This window comes from Coregonus clupeaformis, chromosome 25 (assembly GCF_020615455.1).
Source record: "Coregonus clupeaformis isolate EN_2021a chromosome 25, ASM2061545v1, whole genome shotgun sequence".
NCBI lineage: Eukaryota > Metazoa > Chordata > Actinopteri > Salmoniformes > Salmonidae > Coregonus > Coregonus clupeaformis.
In genome coordinates, this window is record NC_059216.1 from 5,420,276 (window position 1) to 5,436,778 (window position 16,503).

At 41.3% G+C, this 16,503-nt stretch overlaps 1 protein-coding gene across 3 annotated transcripts in view; it reads right to left on the minus strand.

Moving 5' to 3' along the window:
- Positions 1-16,503, minus strand: part of ppp2r5eb (protein phosphatase 2, regulatory subunit B', epsilon) — a 41,581-nt gene continuing 25,078 nt past the window's right edge. For all 3 annotated transcript variants that reach the window (XM_041847785.2, XM_041847786.2, XM_041847787.2), the window contains 12 exons: positions 12,418-12,614; positions 12,057-12,158; positions 11,444-11,536; positions 11,183-11,313; positions 11,019-11,078; positions 10,626-10,734; positions 10,374-10,427; positions 10,207-10,257; positions 9,936-10,055; positions 2,224-2,351; positions 1,942-2,043; positions 1-1,611 (listed from right to left, as the gene is read on the minus strand). In XM_041847785.2, the coding sequence (XP_041703719.1) occupies positions 1,512-1,611; positions 1,942-2,043; positions 2,224-2,351; positions 9,936-10,055; positions 10,207-10,257; positions 10,374-10,427; positions 10,626-10,734; positions 11,019-11,078; positions 11,183-11,313; positions 11,444-11,536; positions 12,057-12,158; positions 12,418-12,614 (1,247 nt within the window). In that variant the 3' untranslated portion in view covers positions 1-1,511. The remainder of the gene's footprint in view (positions 1,612-1,941; positions 2,044-2,223; positions 2,352-9,935; positions 10,056-10,206; positions 10,258-10,373; positions 10,428-10,625; positions 10,735-11,018; positions 11,079-11,182; positions 11,314-11,443; positions 11,537-12,056; positions 12,159-12,417; positions 12,615-16,503) is intronic.

Consider the following 16,503-nt stretch of genomic DNA (forward strand, 5'->3'; position numbering starts at 1 on the left):
TTTAATTTAATATCTCTTTATTTTTTAAAATAATTAAACATTTGTATTTCTCCAAACCTTTTTTTTCTTCATTTTAATCATACATCTTGGCCATCCTAAAGCACACATTAATTCTGTCAACAATGGGGTCAACCATGCTGAACTTAAATTTGAACAGGATATCAACTGCTCCATGCCTTTCCTCTCTCCGCCATGCCTTTCCTCTCTCCGCCCTGCCCTCCCTCCCTCTCTCCACAACTAAAAAAAGATCTGATGGTCAAAGAAACTTAATCCAAAAATCCAAAAAGAGCTAAAAACCAAGAAGGAAACAAAAAGAGAAAAAAGAAAGCGGGGAAAACACTATAATAAATACCAGGAAGTCTTCTCTTATAATACCTCTTATATACTGGATACTCCTCGACTGTTCCTAAGCAAAAATATATGCTAAATTACTACAAGATACAAGATATCAGTGTACTGCATTTAATAACAATATACAATTTTGTAATACTGTGAAGATCACACCCGGGACTGATGCTCCTTTTCACAATATGAGAGTTTGGCGCTCCTCTACAGCTCACAATCGTTTTACATTTTTCGTATTTTCTGTGTGGCTGGAGGGTACCAGTGCCAGACTGATACCAGGCTGCCTGGGACTGCAGAATCAAAGTCCACAAAACCAAAGAGAGACAACTGAACTGACAGAAACCAACTGACAGAAACCAATCAATCATTGGGGAGCCAGATGCACACAGATAAGTGAACAGAAACAAATGTGGAAGTGGGGAGAAAATAGTGCGAGAGGGTGGAAGTAAGTGTGTGTATGAACACCTTCCCTTTACCGTTTTTTCTTTTACTCCCTGTACATACAGGCCCTTAACATGTTTGCCTCTTGGAGGAGGGGTCGAGAAAGACGAGGGATTCAATTCATTTCCTCATGGCTAATGGGTCCATAATACTAGCTTAGCTTGAGCATGGAGAGAGGCAGGTCAGGAGGGGTCAGAGGCTGGTCCTTACGGAGGGAAGGGGTGTCCTCTTGGTCAGGGCGGGGCCTCCCAGGTATCTCACTCAGTCAGGACGTCCCACACAGGGAGAGAGGTACAGAAGCACCACAGGAGACCGAGTGAGAGCAAGGAGTAGAACCAGAGATGGAAAATGGGTTTGTATTCAGGGAAAGTGGGGTCCTCAAAGGGCAAGGTTAAAACAATCTATTTTCTTTCGCAGTAGATTTTTTTTCCAAGAAGAGTTCATTCCAAGTCCTACTGTCCAAAGTCTTTTTCTCTCACACAACTTATTTTTCTAGTTTTTTCTTCCTTTTTTTATAATTTTTTTTTCGCAGTAATATCAGTTTAAGGGAAAAAGAAAAAAAGTTATTTACAGTGATGTTGAAATAATGAAACAGACGTGTGAATCTACCGTAAAGTAAGTCGCACAATACAGAAAAAAAGAAAGAAAAAAAAACACGGTTGCTCCATGTCGTTCCAGAGGGCGTGCTCCGGTGGACATGGATGGGAGGGGAGCATGGCGCTTCGTTAAGTGGGAATGATCCCGTCGCTCCTAAGGCCCCTCTTCAGCTCCAGGTCCCCCAGCTTCTTCCAAAGCTCCTCCCTCTCCTTCTCCTTCTTCTTCTCACTGCAGACAGTACAGAACACACACGGGGGGGGGTTTGGGGTTACTGAGATTACTGAGAGATTACTACTGGGTTTACCACCACAACAACTCTTGGCCAAGTACCACCCAATCAAAATGTCTTATGCTGCCAGAGTCAAGAATCACAATATTACACACCACACAGTGTATGAGAGATAGTGAGATTCTGTATATAAAAGAACAGTAATTGTTCGGTATGAACCAGTGTAGTGAGCATGGCCTATATGAGTGAGTGGGTGTTTAAAAAACTACAACAGTGCTCTGAGCAGGACCACACCACAGAGGCTCCTTTAGTGATGCTGCATATCTTACCGCTGGCGGTCTGACTTGTAAGTAGCTGTGAGTTCATCAAACAAGGTACTGTTCATCTCCATGAAGGCTTTTAGTACGTTGTACACCAACGCCACTATCGCCCTGCAAGAAAAATTGAAAACGTAAAAACACAGCCAACATTAACTCTTTTACACTTTATTTTTCCGCTAATGAGCCAAGAGTCTAAACAAATAAAATAGAATACAACCAAATACAAGACGAAAAATCAAGGTTTCTGATTGGATCAATCTATATGTGACGGGTGTGTTGAGGTGAACTCACGGGTTCCAGTGCTCTTTGGAGATCCTGTAGAGGCTGGCGAACATGATGGGCAGGATAACGCTGGAGTTCTCCTCGATCAGACTCATGATGTACTCGTTGTTCCAGTAGTACAGAGCCCTCTCCGCCACCTGCCAGGGACAGGGACACACACAGAGATTGAATACACACAGCCATAGAAAGTTGGTTGCAATTTCAGTTTAATCCACCAGAAAAGACAGAACAAATAATACAAAAAAGATTGTTGTTAAACTCAAATATACTAGTTGATAAAAAAAAAGAAGAAAAAAAAGAATTTAAATAATTAAAAACTTTTTAAAATGTATAATCTTTGTTAAATTATATCATAAATAGGACTGGTGGAGTTGTCACACATGCAGCTAACAAAAATATATGGAAATGTCTGCTCTACCCAAAATTACAACATTTAAAACATTTTCAGTCATTTAGCAGACGCTCTTATCCAGAGCGACTTACAGTTAAGTGAGTGCATACATTTTCATACTGGCCCCCCGTGGGAATCGAACACACAAACCTGGCGTTGCAAACGCCATGCTCTACCAACTGAGCTACACAGGGCCATCTAATTGCAGCATTACCGCAAAATGGAAGAGGCAAGTGGAAGGGGTAAAAAGTAAGGAACTTATCTGTCGGCCCTGCTTTAAAGACCAAAATTGGTTAAAGAAAATTGGCATAAATAAAAAAGTATACCAGTTTCATTTAAGGACCAAAAAATGTACAACTGTGCCATATAGATTGCAAAATAGTTGAAGAGATTTGCGATGTACCAATTCTATAGCACATGGTTTATGAACTAATACGCAAAACAACGCTCGATTCAACATTTTGAATTTTTCAATTTAAATTATTATACTAAATTCTTACAACCAATAGAATGTTATATAGAGTGCATTCGGATAGTATTCAGACCATCACCTTTTCCACATTTTGATACGTTACAGTCTTGTTCTAAAATGAATTAAATTATTTGTTTTCCCTCATCAATACCCCATAATGACAACGCAAAAACTGGTTTTTAAACATTTCTGTACAATTAATAAAAATGTAATACAGAAATACCTTATTTATGTAAGTATTCAGACCCTTTGCTATGAGACCTGAAATTGAGTTCAGGTGCATCCTGTTGTCACGGATTCTGCCGAGGCTGCTCCTCCTCCTTGCTCGGGCAGGCTTCGGCGTTCGTCGTCCCCGGAGTACTAGCTACTGCCGATCGATGTTTCGGTGTTTGTCTTGTTCTGTCTTGAGTGGTTACACCTGTTGTCTATTATGTTTGATTGTAGTCCCTATATTTACCCATGTCTCTCATTTGGTATTGTGTGTTATTGTTTTGTGTCTATGCTGTATCGGCATTGCTGTTTTTGTCGTATACGTGTATTTGTTTTCCTCCCTGTTAGGAGGTTTTGTTTTGTATGTTCTTTACTATTAGTAAAGTACGTCTGCTAGTATCTCTGTGTCCTGCGCTTGACTTCACTCACCGCATACACGTCGCCCCTGACACCTGTTTCCATTGATCATCCTTGAGATGTTTATAGAATTTGATTGGAGTCCACCTGTGGTAAATTCAACTGATTGGACATGATTTGGAAAGGCACACACACCTGTCTATAAGGTCCCACAGTTGACAGTGCATTTCAGAGCAAAAATCAAGCCGAGACAGGATTGTGTCGAGGCACAGATCTGGGAAAGGGTACCAAAATATTTCTGCAGCATTGAAGATCCCCAAGAACACAGTGGCCTCCATCATTCTTAAATGGAAGAAGTTTGTAACAACCAAGACTCGTCCTTGAGTTTGCCGCCGGCCAAACTAAGCAATCGTGGGAGAAGGACCTTGGTCAGAGAGGTGACCAAGAACCCGATGGTCACTCAGAGCTCCAGAGTTCCTCTGTGAAGATGGGAGAACCTTCCAGAAGGACAACTATCTTTGCAGCACTCCACCAATCAGGCCTTTATGGTAGAGTGGCTAGACAGAAGCCACTCCTTAGTAAAAGGCACATGACAGCCCGCTTGGAGTTTGCCAAAAGGCACCTAAAGGACTCTCAGACCATGAGAAACAAGATTCTCTGGTCTGATGAAACCAAGATTGAACTCTTTGGCCTGAATGCCAGCGTCACGTCTGGAGGTACGTCACAAAGTACGGAGAGATCCTGGATGAAAACCTGCTCCAGAGTGGTCAGGACCTCAGACTGGGGTGAAGGTTCACCTTCCAACAGGACAACGACCCTAACCATACAGCAAAGACAATGCAGGAGTGGCTTCGGGACAAGTCTATGAACGTCCTTGAGTGGCCCAGCCAGAGCCCGGACTTGAACCCGATCTAACATCTCTGGAGAGACCTAAAAATAGCTGTGCAGCAATGCTCCCCATCCAACCTGACAGAGCTTGAGAGGATCTGCAGAGAAGAATGGGAGAAACTCCGTAAATACAGGTGTGCCAAGCTTGTAGCATCATACCCAAGAAGTCTTGAGGCTGTAATCGCTGCCAAAGGTGCTTCAACAAAGTACTGAGTAAAGGGTCTGAATACTTATGTAAATGTGATATAAAAAAATAAATATTGTAATGAATTTGCAAACATTTAAAAAAAAACTGTTTTAGCTTTGTCATTATGGGGTATTGTGTGTATATTGATGAGGGGAAAAAACAATTTAATCCATTTTAGAATAAGGCAAGGGAAAAAAAACAATTTAATCCATTTTAGAATAAGGCAAGGGAAAAAAACTATTTAATCCATTTTAGAATAAGGCTGTAATGTAACAGAATGTGGAAATGTGAAGGGGTCTGAATACTTTTGAATGCACTGTATATGGGGGATACAACCATCCCAGCTCTGCAGATTTTGGTACTGTCCATATGTAGCTTGTTTTTGGTCGCAGGTCCAGAAATGGCTGAAGAATTGCTAAATTTACCTGGAGCTAACTCTGCAGATAACACTACTAATGCTGCAGACATTGTTTTGATACCCTTCCCCAGATCTGTGCCTCGACACAATCCTGTCTCGTAGCCCTACGAACAACTCTGTTGACCTCATGACTTGGTTTTTGCTCTGACATGCACTGTCAACTGTGGGATCTTATATAGACAGGTGTGTGCCTTTCCAAATCATGTGTAATCAAGTGAATTTATCACAGGTGGACACCAATCAAGTTGTAGAAACATCTCAAGGATGATCAATGGACACAGGATGCACCTGAGCAAAATTTTGAGTCTCATCGCAAAGGGTCTGAATACTTATGTAAATACATTTGTTTTATTTTTATACATTTGCAAAAATGTCCAAAAACCAGTTTTATGGGGTATTGTATAGATTGATGAGGAAAATCATTAATTAAATCCATTTTTAAATAATGTTGTAACGTAACAAAATGTGCAAAAAAGGGAAGGTGTCTGAATACTTTCCGAATGCACTGTATACAGTCGTGGTCAAAAGTTTTGAGAATGACAAATATTAATTTTCACAAAGTCTGCTGCCTCAGTTTTTATGATGGCAATTTGCATATACTCCAGAATGTTATGAGTGATCAGATGAATTGCAATTAATTGCAAAGTCCCTCTGCCATGAAAATGAACTTAATCCCAAAAAATACATTTCCACTGCATTTCAGCCCTGCCACAAAAGGACCAGCTGACATCATGTCAGTGATTCTCTTGTTAACACAGGTGAGAGTGTTGACGAGGACAAGGCTGGAGATCACTCCGTTATGCTGATTTAGTTATAATAACAGTCTGGAAGTTTTAAAAAGGAGTGTGGTGCTTGAAATCATTGTTCTTCCTCTGTTAACCATGGTTACCTGCAAGGAAACACGTGCCGTCATCATTGCTTTGCACAAAAAGGGCTTCACAGGCAAGGATATTTCTGCTAGTAAGATTGCACCCAAATCAACCATTTATCGGATCATCAAGAACTTCAAGGAGAGAGGTTCAATTGTTGTGAAGAAGGCTTCAGGGCGCCCAAGAAAGTCCAGCAAGCGCCAGGACCGTCTCCTAAAGTTGATTCAGCTGCGGGATCAGGGAACCACCAGTGCAGAGCTTGCTCAGGAATGGCAGCAGGCAGGTGTGAGTGCATCTGCACGCACAGTGAGGCGAAGACTTTTGGAGGATGGCCTGGTGTCAAGAAGGGCAGCGAGGAAGCCACTTCTCTCCAGGAAAAACATCACTGACAGACTGATATTCTGCAAAACGTACAGGGATTGGACTGCTGAGGACTGGGGTAAAGTCATTTTCTCTGATGAATCTCCTTTCCGAATGTTTGGGGCATCCGGAAAAAAGCTTGTCCGGAGAAGATAAGGTGAGCCCTACCATCAGTCCTGTGTCATGCCAACAGTAAAGCATACTGAGACCATTCATGCGTAGGGTTGATTCTCAGCCAAGGGAGTGGGCTCGCTCACAATTTTGCCTAAGAACACAGCCATGAATAAAGAATGGTACCAACACATCCTCAGAGAGCAACTTCTCCCATCCATCCAAGAACAGTTTGGTGACGAACAATGCCTTTTCCAGCATGATGGAGCACCTTGCCAAAAAAGGCAAAAGTGATAACTAAGTGGCTCGGGGAACAAAACATCGACGTTTTGGGTCCATGGCCAGGAAACTCCCCAAACCTTAATCCCATTGAGAACTTGTGGTCAATCCTCAAGATGCGGGTGGACAAACAAAAACCCACAATTCTGACAAACTCCAAGCATTGATTATGCAAGAATGGGCTGCCATCAGTCAGGATGTGGCCCAGAAGTTAATTGACAGCATGCCAGGGCAGATCGCAGAGGTCTTGAAAAATAAGTATATTGACTCTTTGCATATACTTAATGTAATTGTCAATAAAAGCCTTTGACACTTATGGAATGCTAGTAATTATACTTCAGTATACCATAGTAACATCTGACAAAAATATCTAAAAACACTGAAGCCACAAACTTTGTGAAGACCAATACTTGTGTCATTCTCAAAAATGTTGACCACGACTGTATATACTCATTCAAGGGTTTTTCTTTATTTTTACTATTTTCCACATTGTAGAATAATAGTGAAGACATCAAAACTATGAAATAACACATATGGAATCATGTAGTAACCAAAAAAGTGTTAAACAAATCAAAATATATTTTATATTTGAGATTCTTCAAATAGCCTCCCTTTGCCTTGATGACAGCTTTGCGCAGACTTGCCATTCTCTCAACCAGCTTCACCTGGAATGCTTTTCCAACAGTCTTGAAGGAGTTCCCACATATGCTGAGCACTTGTTGGCTGGAAAACAAATGATGGTCCCACTAAGTGCAAACCAGATGGGGTGGCGTATCGCTGCAGAATGCGGTTGTAGCCATGCTGGTTAAGTGTGCCTTGAATTCCACATAAATCAGTGTCACCAGCAAAGCACCCCCACACCACCTCCTCCATGCTTCACAGTGGGAACTACACATGCGGAGATCATCCGTTCACCTACTCTGTGTCTCACAAAGACACGGCGGTTTGAGCCATAAATCTCAAATTTGGACTCATCAGACCAAAAGGACAGATTTCCACCAGTCTAATGTCCATTGCTCATGTTTCTTGGCCCAAGCAAGTCTCTTCTTATTATTGGTGTCCTTTAGTAGTGGTTTCTTTGTGTGAATCAGGCCTTCATGGTCAAATTGCTGCAGTCTTCTCTGAACAGTTGATGTTGAGATGTGTCTGTTACTTGAACTCTGTGAAGCATTTATTTGGTCTGCAATTTCTGAGGCTGGTAACTCTAATGAACTTATCCTCTGTAGCAGAGGTAATTCTGGGTTTTCCTTTCCTGTGTTGGTCCTAATGAGAGCCAGTTTCATCATAGCACTTCATGGTTTTTGCGACTGCACTTGAAGAAACTTTAAAAGTTGTAGAAATGTTCCAGATTGACTGACCTTCATGTCTTAAAATAATGATGGAATGTCATTTCGCTTTGCTTATTTGAGCTGTTCTTGCCATAATATGGACTTGGTCTTTTACCAAATAGGGCTATCTGCTGTATACCCCCCTACCTTGTCACAACACAACTGATTGGCTCAAACGCATTAAGGAGGAAAGAAATTCAACAAATTAATTTTTAACAAGGCACACCTGTTAATTTAAATGCATTCCAGGTGACTACCTCATGAAGCTGGTTGAGAGAATGCCAAGAGTGTGCAAAGCTGTCATCAGGGTAAAGGGTGGCTACTTTGAAGAATCTCAAATATAAAATATATGTTGATTTGTTTAACACTTTTTTGGTTACTACATGATTCCATATGTGTTATTTCATAGTTTTGATGTCATCACTATTATTCTACAATGTAGAAAATAGTAAAAATAAAGAAAAACCCTTGAATCAGTAGGTGTGTCCAAACTTTTGACTGGTACTGTATGTGTATATTGGAAATGATGCAGACAATGACATTGATGGAAGCTACAATCTATCTGCAATATTAAAGCTGATCTACCCCCAATAATAATAATATATATATATTAGGGCTGTCAAAAATAGCGCGTTAACGACGTTAATTAGTTGTTTGCTGTTAATTACGTCAATTTTTTTAACGCATTTCACGCATGCGCAGTGTGACAAATTATTCAGGTCAGGAAAGTGGTTGGGAGCTAGAGGCGAGATGGAGCAAGGTGAGCCTATTGACGGATACAAATATAAAAAGAATGATGATGGTACAGTTAAAAAGTACAAGGTTATTTGCAAGATTTGTAAGAAGGAGTTTCAATTTCACCGGAGCTGTTCAAGCTTGAAGTACCATGTCAGAGCCAAACATGCGTTTGCTGGGCCGTCAGATTCAGCAAGTGGTTTGCGCCAGACCACGCTGAATGTTTGCAGGCAATTAACAAAATCAACCTCAGATAATTTGACCAACACAATAGCAAAATGGATTGCAAAGGATTGTAGACCCATTAGCATTGTAGAAGACTCAGGTTTCCTTGATGTTTTGCAAGTGGCGTCTCAAGACTCATTCTATAAGCCACCGTCAAGAGCCACAGTTATGAAGAAAATCCACGAGCTCTATGAAAACGAAAAAGAAAAAAGGAAAGAGGTCTTGGCTCAAGTAAATCATATCGCCCTGACAGGAGACCATTGGACATCAGTGAGTAACAACAATTACCTCGGAGTAACTGCACATTTAATCAGTGACACGTGGGAACTGAAGTCTTTCGCGCTGACTATATTAAAAACTGAGGAGCGTCATTTTGCGGAGGCTTGTAAAGAACAGTTCCTGTCTGTTGCACGTGAGTGGGACATCGTATGCATTTCAGAAAAAAAATGGTTAGGATTCAGGTGTGATTGCAAATAGTGATTAATCATGATTAATCCACTGAAAATTCTGATTAATTTGATTAAAAATTTTAATCATTTGACAGCCCTAATATATATATTTTTTTAAATACACATAACTGTGCTACTAGAGATCCTGGTTCAAATCCAGGCTCTGTCGTAGCCAGCCGCGACCGGGAGACCCATGGGGCGGCGCACAATTGGCCCAGCGTCGTCCAGGGTAGGAGAAGGAATGGCCGGCAGGGATGTAGCTCAGTTGGTAGAGCATGGCGTTTGCAACGCCAGGGTTGTGGGTTCGATTCCCACGGGGGGCCAGTATGAAAAATAAATAAATAATGTATGCACTCACTAACTGTAAGTCGCTCTAGATAAGAGCGTCCGCTAAATGACAAAAAAAAAAAGGATTTGTGTTCTTCTCTATAGACTGACTGACCTGGAAGTGTGGGCTGGACACACATCTGGATATCTGTTTGAAGAGCGGCTCCTGGATCTTGACGAACTGTGTCGGCTCGATCACGTCTAGGATCTCCTCCAGCTCCCCCAGGTACATCACCTGAAAACACACACAGTTAAAAACACACCTGAGCAGGACAACACATCACATCCTTACTATCCAGGTACCGTATCTAAACTCTCATTAACACTTCCCAACAGCAGCAGGTCAGTGCTCCAGCCCCAGGGAGGGCAACGGCCAGGGCTCTTACCTCTTTTTGACTGCAGGTTTTTGGCCAGAACTTCAGTAAGCCCCTGATGACCTGTGATGAGAGATGGTGGAAGTAGATTAATGAATGGAGACAGTGAGATATCCGATCCTGATCATTTAAAGATCCTTCTGATTAGAGGATTGGTGTGACCATGGGGGGGCACTTACTGGTTCTGTTAACGCTGGGTCTTTCTCTAGGAACTGTACAATGCAATACGCCAGCTGGAAAAAGAGGTCACAATAAAGAAAGGAATATCAACACATTGTCAATCTTATGGTTGGAAAATGTGTAACACTAATTAGGATCAACTCACTGGACAGAAACGTACATTATTTGGGACACAGACTCAATCATGGAGAACATTATCAACACAATCATGATTGCACACCTGGACATACACACACGCATACACACACTACCTGTGCGTGGAAGAGGGACAGACTCCTGACAGTGTGGAGGGGGATCAACACTTTGACCAGGAACTGTTTATGCTCTGCTTTGAGCGGCAGGGCGAAACCATTGATTATGCTGCGAGAGAGAGAGAGAGGAGAAAAGCAGAGCTAAGCCAGTAGGGCAAATTATACATGTCCATACAAAGAGGCCAGAATATACTAGAGGCTTTTACATGGGCCAACACAAATTACACAGGTACTGTAGCTACTTTATGCAAGGTAACCAACAGGCCTTAGCCTGGACTACAGTCATACAGTGCCCAGGGAGGATGAAGAAGTAAAACATGTTTTACTCCATTAAGACAGCGCCAGAGAACAAAGGCGTCAGAACTAACCACAGGTCAAACCAGAGTCACATACCTTCCCAAGATCTCCAGCAACTCAGCAACCCCGTTGAAGTGCTCAGTCTCATAAACAAAACTTTACGAGCGAGAGAGAGCGAGAGAGAGAATAAACCTTAGTGAAACATCCGTGAAAGTACCATGTCAATATGAGTACAGTCAGAATGAGGAGCGCCGTCTTACCGTAGAAAAATATTATTTATCTGTTTTCGTATAAAAGCCCTCAGCCCCAGGAATTTCCCATAGATTCTGTGTAAGACTGTTTTCAGGTAGTCTCTCTCCCGAGGGTCTTCACTGTCAAAGAGCTCCAAGAGCTACAGAGCAAGGGAGAAAGAGAACGAGAGATTCAACAACTACAAACTACTCAAACTTGTACAACACTAGTCTACATTTTTGAAGTGCATCTCTACAGCATCCCCAATGTAAAAAAAAAACATCACTCACCTGTAGAACGAATTTCTGGTCTATGTACTTTTTGGCAATGCTGGGCTGGAATTCCTGACTCTCCAAGAATCGTATGAAGAACTCATATACCAGCTATGACACAGAGAAAGATAAAGAGCGGTGGAGAGGTTAGGTGATGGATTCTTCATAAAACAAAGGTAAGGCTATGGAGAGACTGGAGCAGAGGACAGAGAATGGGAGGTCAATAGGTCACAGAGGGTCAAAGGTCACAGAGGCACAACGTGGTAGGGTCATTATTACCTTTAGTGGTAACCAGGGTTACAAGGCCAGGGGGAGGGGGGCTTATGACTGGGCGGGTAAATATAAAAAATGTGGTCAAGTGAATTTGGCTATTTTATAAAAGATAAATTAAATTAAAAGTTTTACCAGGAAGAATCTCCTTGAGATATTCATCTCATTTCTAAAGGAGTCCTGGGAGGCAGAGCAGCAGGTACACAGAAAAGGGGGTGAGAGACAGAGCACCTGACACTAGACCTGTAGCCATATCTTAACCATACTACACAAGGGACTCAGTCTCCAATAGAAGGCAGTACACACACACAAACTGATACATACGCACACAAACACCCATCAATTGTAGCGTCAGTGTTACCTGTAAGTGTGGCCATGAGGCCTCCAGTGTGGGTTCATCCTCCTCTGGGTCAAACTCATTACTGTCACTGGGCGGAAGGGTCCGGAATATGTTGTAAGACACCTGGGAGACAGGACAGAAAACAATAGACAATCAACTGACTTCACTGGAGATTAAGGCAGTGGACATGTGAGTGGAGTGAGTAATATGAAAATCAGCTTTATAGGCAACTCAGGCACTTCAACATGGATGTGAAACAGAAATGTTGATTAAGGTTCATTGTTGATGTCAACTAAATATGATAAATACAAACTTAAATAGTCTGGAAGCGAGTATATTTATGACATGAGTGCGTGTTCTGTTTAGTGTGTTGTAGCCTCACCATTTTGACAACCTCCGGGTAAGCCTGTTCTGTCAGGTAGCCCCTGCTGACGGTGACATAGTCCACCAGCTCGTTGAGCGTGGAGCGCTTGTACTCCTTCATCTTCAGGTCAGACAGCGTGTCCATGAAATCAAACACAGTACAGCACTGCTGCAGCTTCTTCAGGAACAGCTCCGGCTGCTCCGGCGCCGGCACGTCTACACACACACAGGGAGAGAAAGAGATGTGAAGAGGACAACATTGCAAAAACAGAGCAATCACATGAAAAGAAATCTGAACAGAGCCCTGACACCAATAACAAAAGAAAGCTGGAGTAGAGATGGAGAGCGAGAGAATGAATGAGAAAGGATGAGGGAGAGAGAAAGGAGAAGATGTGACTTTTAAAAAGGCCTTTAATTGATCATTTGTTACACCACACAGCAACTAAACACTGTATACAAGAAGTCGAAGTTGTACATAAACCATCAGTATTTATTCATAAATGGAATGGACAGTTGTAAGCCCAACATTTCAGCTAAGTTATTTACATGCAAACCCCTGGCGTTTCTGTCCAGGGTTCACAGTAGATGGAGGGTTACAGAGAGTTCAGAGCAGTTCCTGTGGGGAACACATTGCTAAAGTTCAGTCTCACTCTAATGCTGAATGCAGCCCTGATGTACCAATCGAACTAACTCAGTCTTCCATTATGTAAGACATAAGCTGCTATAAAGGCAATGGACCAGTATCGTAAGTAAGCATTTCACTGTTAGTCCACAACTGTTGTTTACGAAGCATGTGACAAATAAAATTTGATTTGATTATCTCTGTGCCCACACGCATGCACGCGCCATTTGACCTTACAGGTCACTCATTATTGCAGAATGTGGCTCTAGTCAACATGTATAAGAGTGGCATCCACAGTAAACAGTGTAGCACAGGTAGGAGAACAAAGAACATACAAACCAGAGGAATGGGCATTTGTCCCAGAGATTGGGAAACTGATCAATAAAAATGTAATAATGTAAGAGCTTTCCATCAGAGACCAGTTTGCCCAAGAGCTTCAATCGAGGCTATATGTACTTGTACTTATATCTAGGTAGTCTAGTCTTGTGAGTCTCCTACATAGTGCATTAGAGTCTGTTCCTGCAGTTGAAACAGGTGGTATAAAACACACAGACAGTATTATTAAAAAAGTGACCTCATCACAGACCATCGCTAAGACACTAACTATCTACCCTGTCTTCCTCAGCCAAGCATCTGTCAACATGACATTACACAGAGCAATATTTCAGCCAGCCAGTCAGGCAGCATGGGTAAGACAGAGCACAGGAGAGGCCAGGGTCACAGAACACTGTAAAAGTCAAGACTTTTTTTATCAGTATTATTTCCTGAGAGTTGCTGGTTGAAAATACAAATCTACACAGGACTGTCTAAAATCAGCAGGTTTGCATGGATGGGAGTGTCGGCTTTCCACAGTAACATCACCATGCGGTAAAATGGTTAATAGACCAATAACAAAGAGAGTTCCAAACCTCTCTGCCAATAACAGCCAGTTTTCAGTTTCCCCCTCCCACTCCCGGACAGTCCTAGCAAAATACTTGCTTGAAAAATAATTTTTGCAAAAAGCTATTTTTGCCCATTTTAATGGAAATCTATTACAGTAAGGTACTTAACTGTTAGCCAGAAATGATTTGACATTGATATAAAAATATGTTATGATAAATGTACTATATTACATATTGGATCACAAAAATATATAAATAAATTACATGACCGTGTAGTTTACCAATAAAATGGTCCGATGGTGATGTGGATATACTCGGTATACATATCCCAAAATAAATAAATGATCTCACTTCAATAAATGTTAATAGAAAGTTAGCAAAAACAGATAAGATCTTGCTACTATGGAAAGGTACAGTGAGGGAAAAAAGTATTTGATCCCCTGCTGATTTTGTACGTTTGCCCACTGACAAAGAAATTATCAGTCTATAATTTTAATGGTAGGTTTATTTGAACAGTGAGAGACAGAATAACAACAACAAAATCCAGAAAAAACGCATGTCAAAAATGTTATAAATTGATTTGCATTTTAATGAGGGAAATAAGTATTGGTCAGCGCATGCTCGGAGTACACGTCCTGGTAATCCATCTGGCCCTGCGGCCTTGTGAATGACCTGCTTAAAAGTCTTACTCACATCGGCTACGGAGAGCGTGATCACATAGTCATCCGGAACAGCTGGTGCTCTCATGCATGCTTCAGTGTTGCTTGCCTCGAAGCGAGCATAGAAGTGGTTTAGCTCGTCTGGTAGGCTTGTGTCACTGGGCAGCTCGCGGCTGTGCTTCCCTTTGTAGTCTGTAATAGTTTTCAAGCCCTGCCACATCCGACGAGCGTCAGAGCTGGTGTAGTACGATTAAATCTTAGTAACAACAAGATAACTAATGTTAAACATACTGTGTCCATAATAAGTATATAGGTTACAGGTTGAGAACTTTTGTGAAAGAGCAGTTTGAAAGATATGGCACATAGAAGCAAACCGGATGGACATCATGAAAATGATAGGTTGAGGGTATAGGAAGTTCAGAAATCAGAGATCAAAAATAGAACTATTGTAAAATTGACTGTGTCCATAAAATGTATATAGTATGTATAAGCTGGAAGTAGAGGCCTAAGCGTTGTTGTTCACTAGTTTACTCCCATTAGGGGAGGGGTGGTGGTGTTGGAAAGTTATAAAGGAAAATATATTTTAAAAAAGGATGTGTATATACACTACCGGTCAAAAGTTTTAGAACACCTACTCATTCAAGGGTTTTTCTTTAATTTTACTATTTTGTACATTGTAGAATAATAGTGAACATAACAAAACTATGAAATAACACATATGGAATCATGTAGTAACCAAAAAAAGTGTTAAACAAATCAAGATATATTTTATATTTGAGATTCTTCAAATAGCATTCCAGGTGAAAACCTCATGAAGCTGGTTGAGAGAATGCCAAGAGTGTGCAAAGCTGTCATCAAGGCAAAGGGTGGCTACTTTGAAGAATCTCAAATATAAATTATATTTTGATTTGTTTAACACTTTTTTGGTTACTACATGATTCCATATGTGTTATTTCATAGTTTTGATGTCTTCACTATTAATCTACAATGTAGAAAATAGTAAAAATAAAGAAAAACCCTTGAATGAGTAGGTGTTCTAAAACTTTTGACCGGTAGTGTATATCAATGTATGAAAAAAAATAAAAATTATGTACAGTGGGGAAAAAAAGTATTTAGTCAGCCACCAATTGTGCAAGTTCTCCCACTTAAAAAGATGAGAGAGGCCTGTAATTGTCATCATAGGTACACGTCAACTATGACAGACAAATTGAGATTTTTTTCTCTCCAGAAAATCACATTGTAGGATTTTTTATGAATTTATTTGCAAATTATGGTGGAAAATAACTATTTGGTCACCTACAAACAAGCGAGATTTCTGGCTCTCACAGACCTGTAACTTCTTCTTTAAGAGGCTCCTCTGTCCTCCACTCGTTACCTGTATTAATGGCACCTGTTTGAACTTGTTATCAGTATAAAAGACACCTGTCCACAACCTCAAACAGTCACACTCCAAACTCCACTATGGCCAAGACCAAAGAGCTGTCAAAGGACACCAGATTCAGTCTTCCAGGCTGGGAAGACTGAATCTGCAATAGGTAAGCAGCTTGGTTTGAAGAAATCAACTGTGGGAGCAATTATTAGGAAATGGAAGACATACAAGACCACTGATAATCTCCCTCGATCTGGGGCTCCACGCAAGATCTCACCCCGTGGGGTCAAAATGATCACAAGAACAGTGAGCAAAAATCCCAGAACCACACGGGGGGACCTAGTGAATGACCTGCAGAGAGCTGGGACCAAAGTAACAAAGCCTACCATCAGTAACACACTACGCCGCCAGGGACTCAAATCCTGCAGTGCCAGACGTGTCCCCATGCTTAAGCCAGTACATGTCCAGGCCCGTCTGAAGTTTGCTAGAGTGCATTTGGATGATCCAGAAGAGGATTGGGAGAATGTCATATGGTCAGATGAAACAAAAATTGAACTTTTTGGTAAAAACTCAA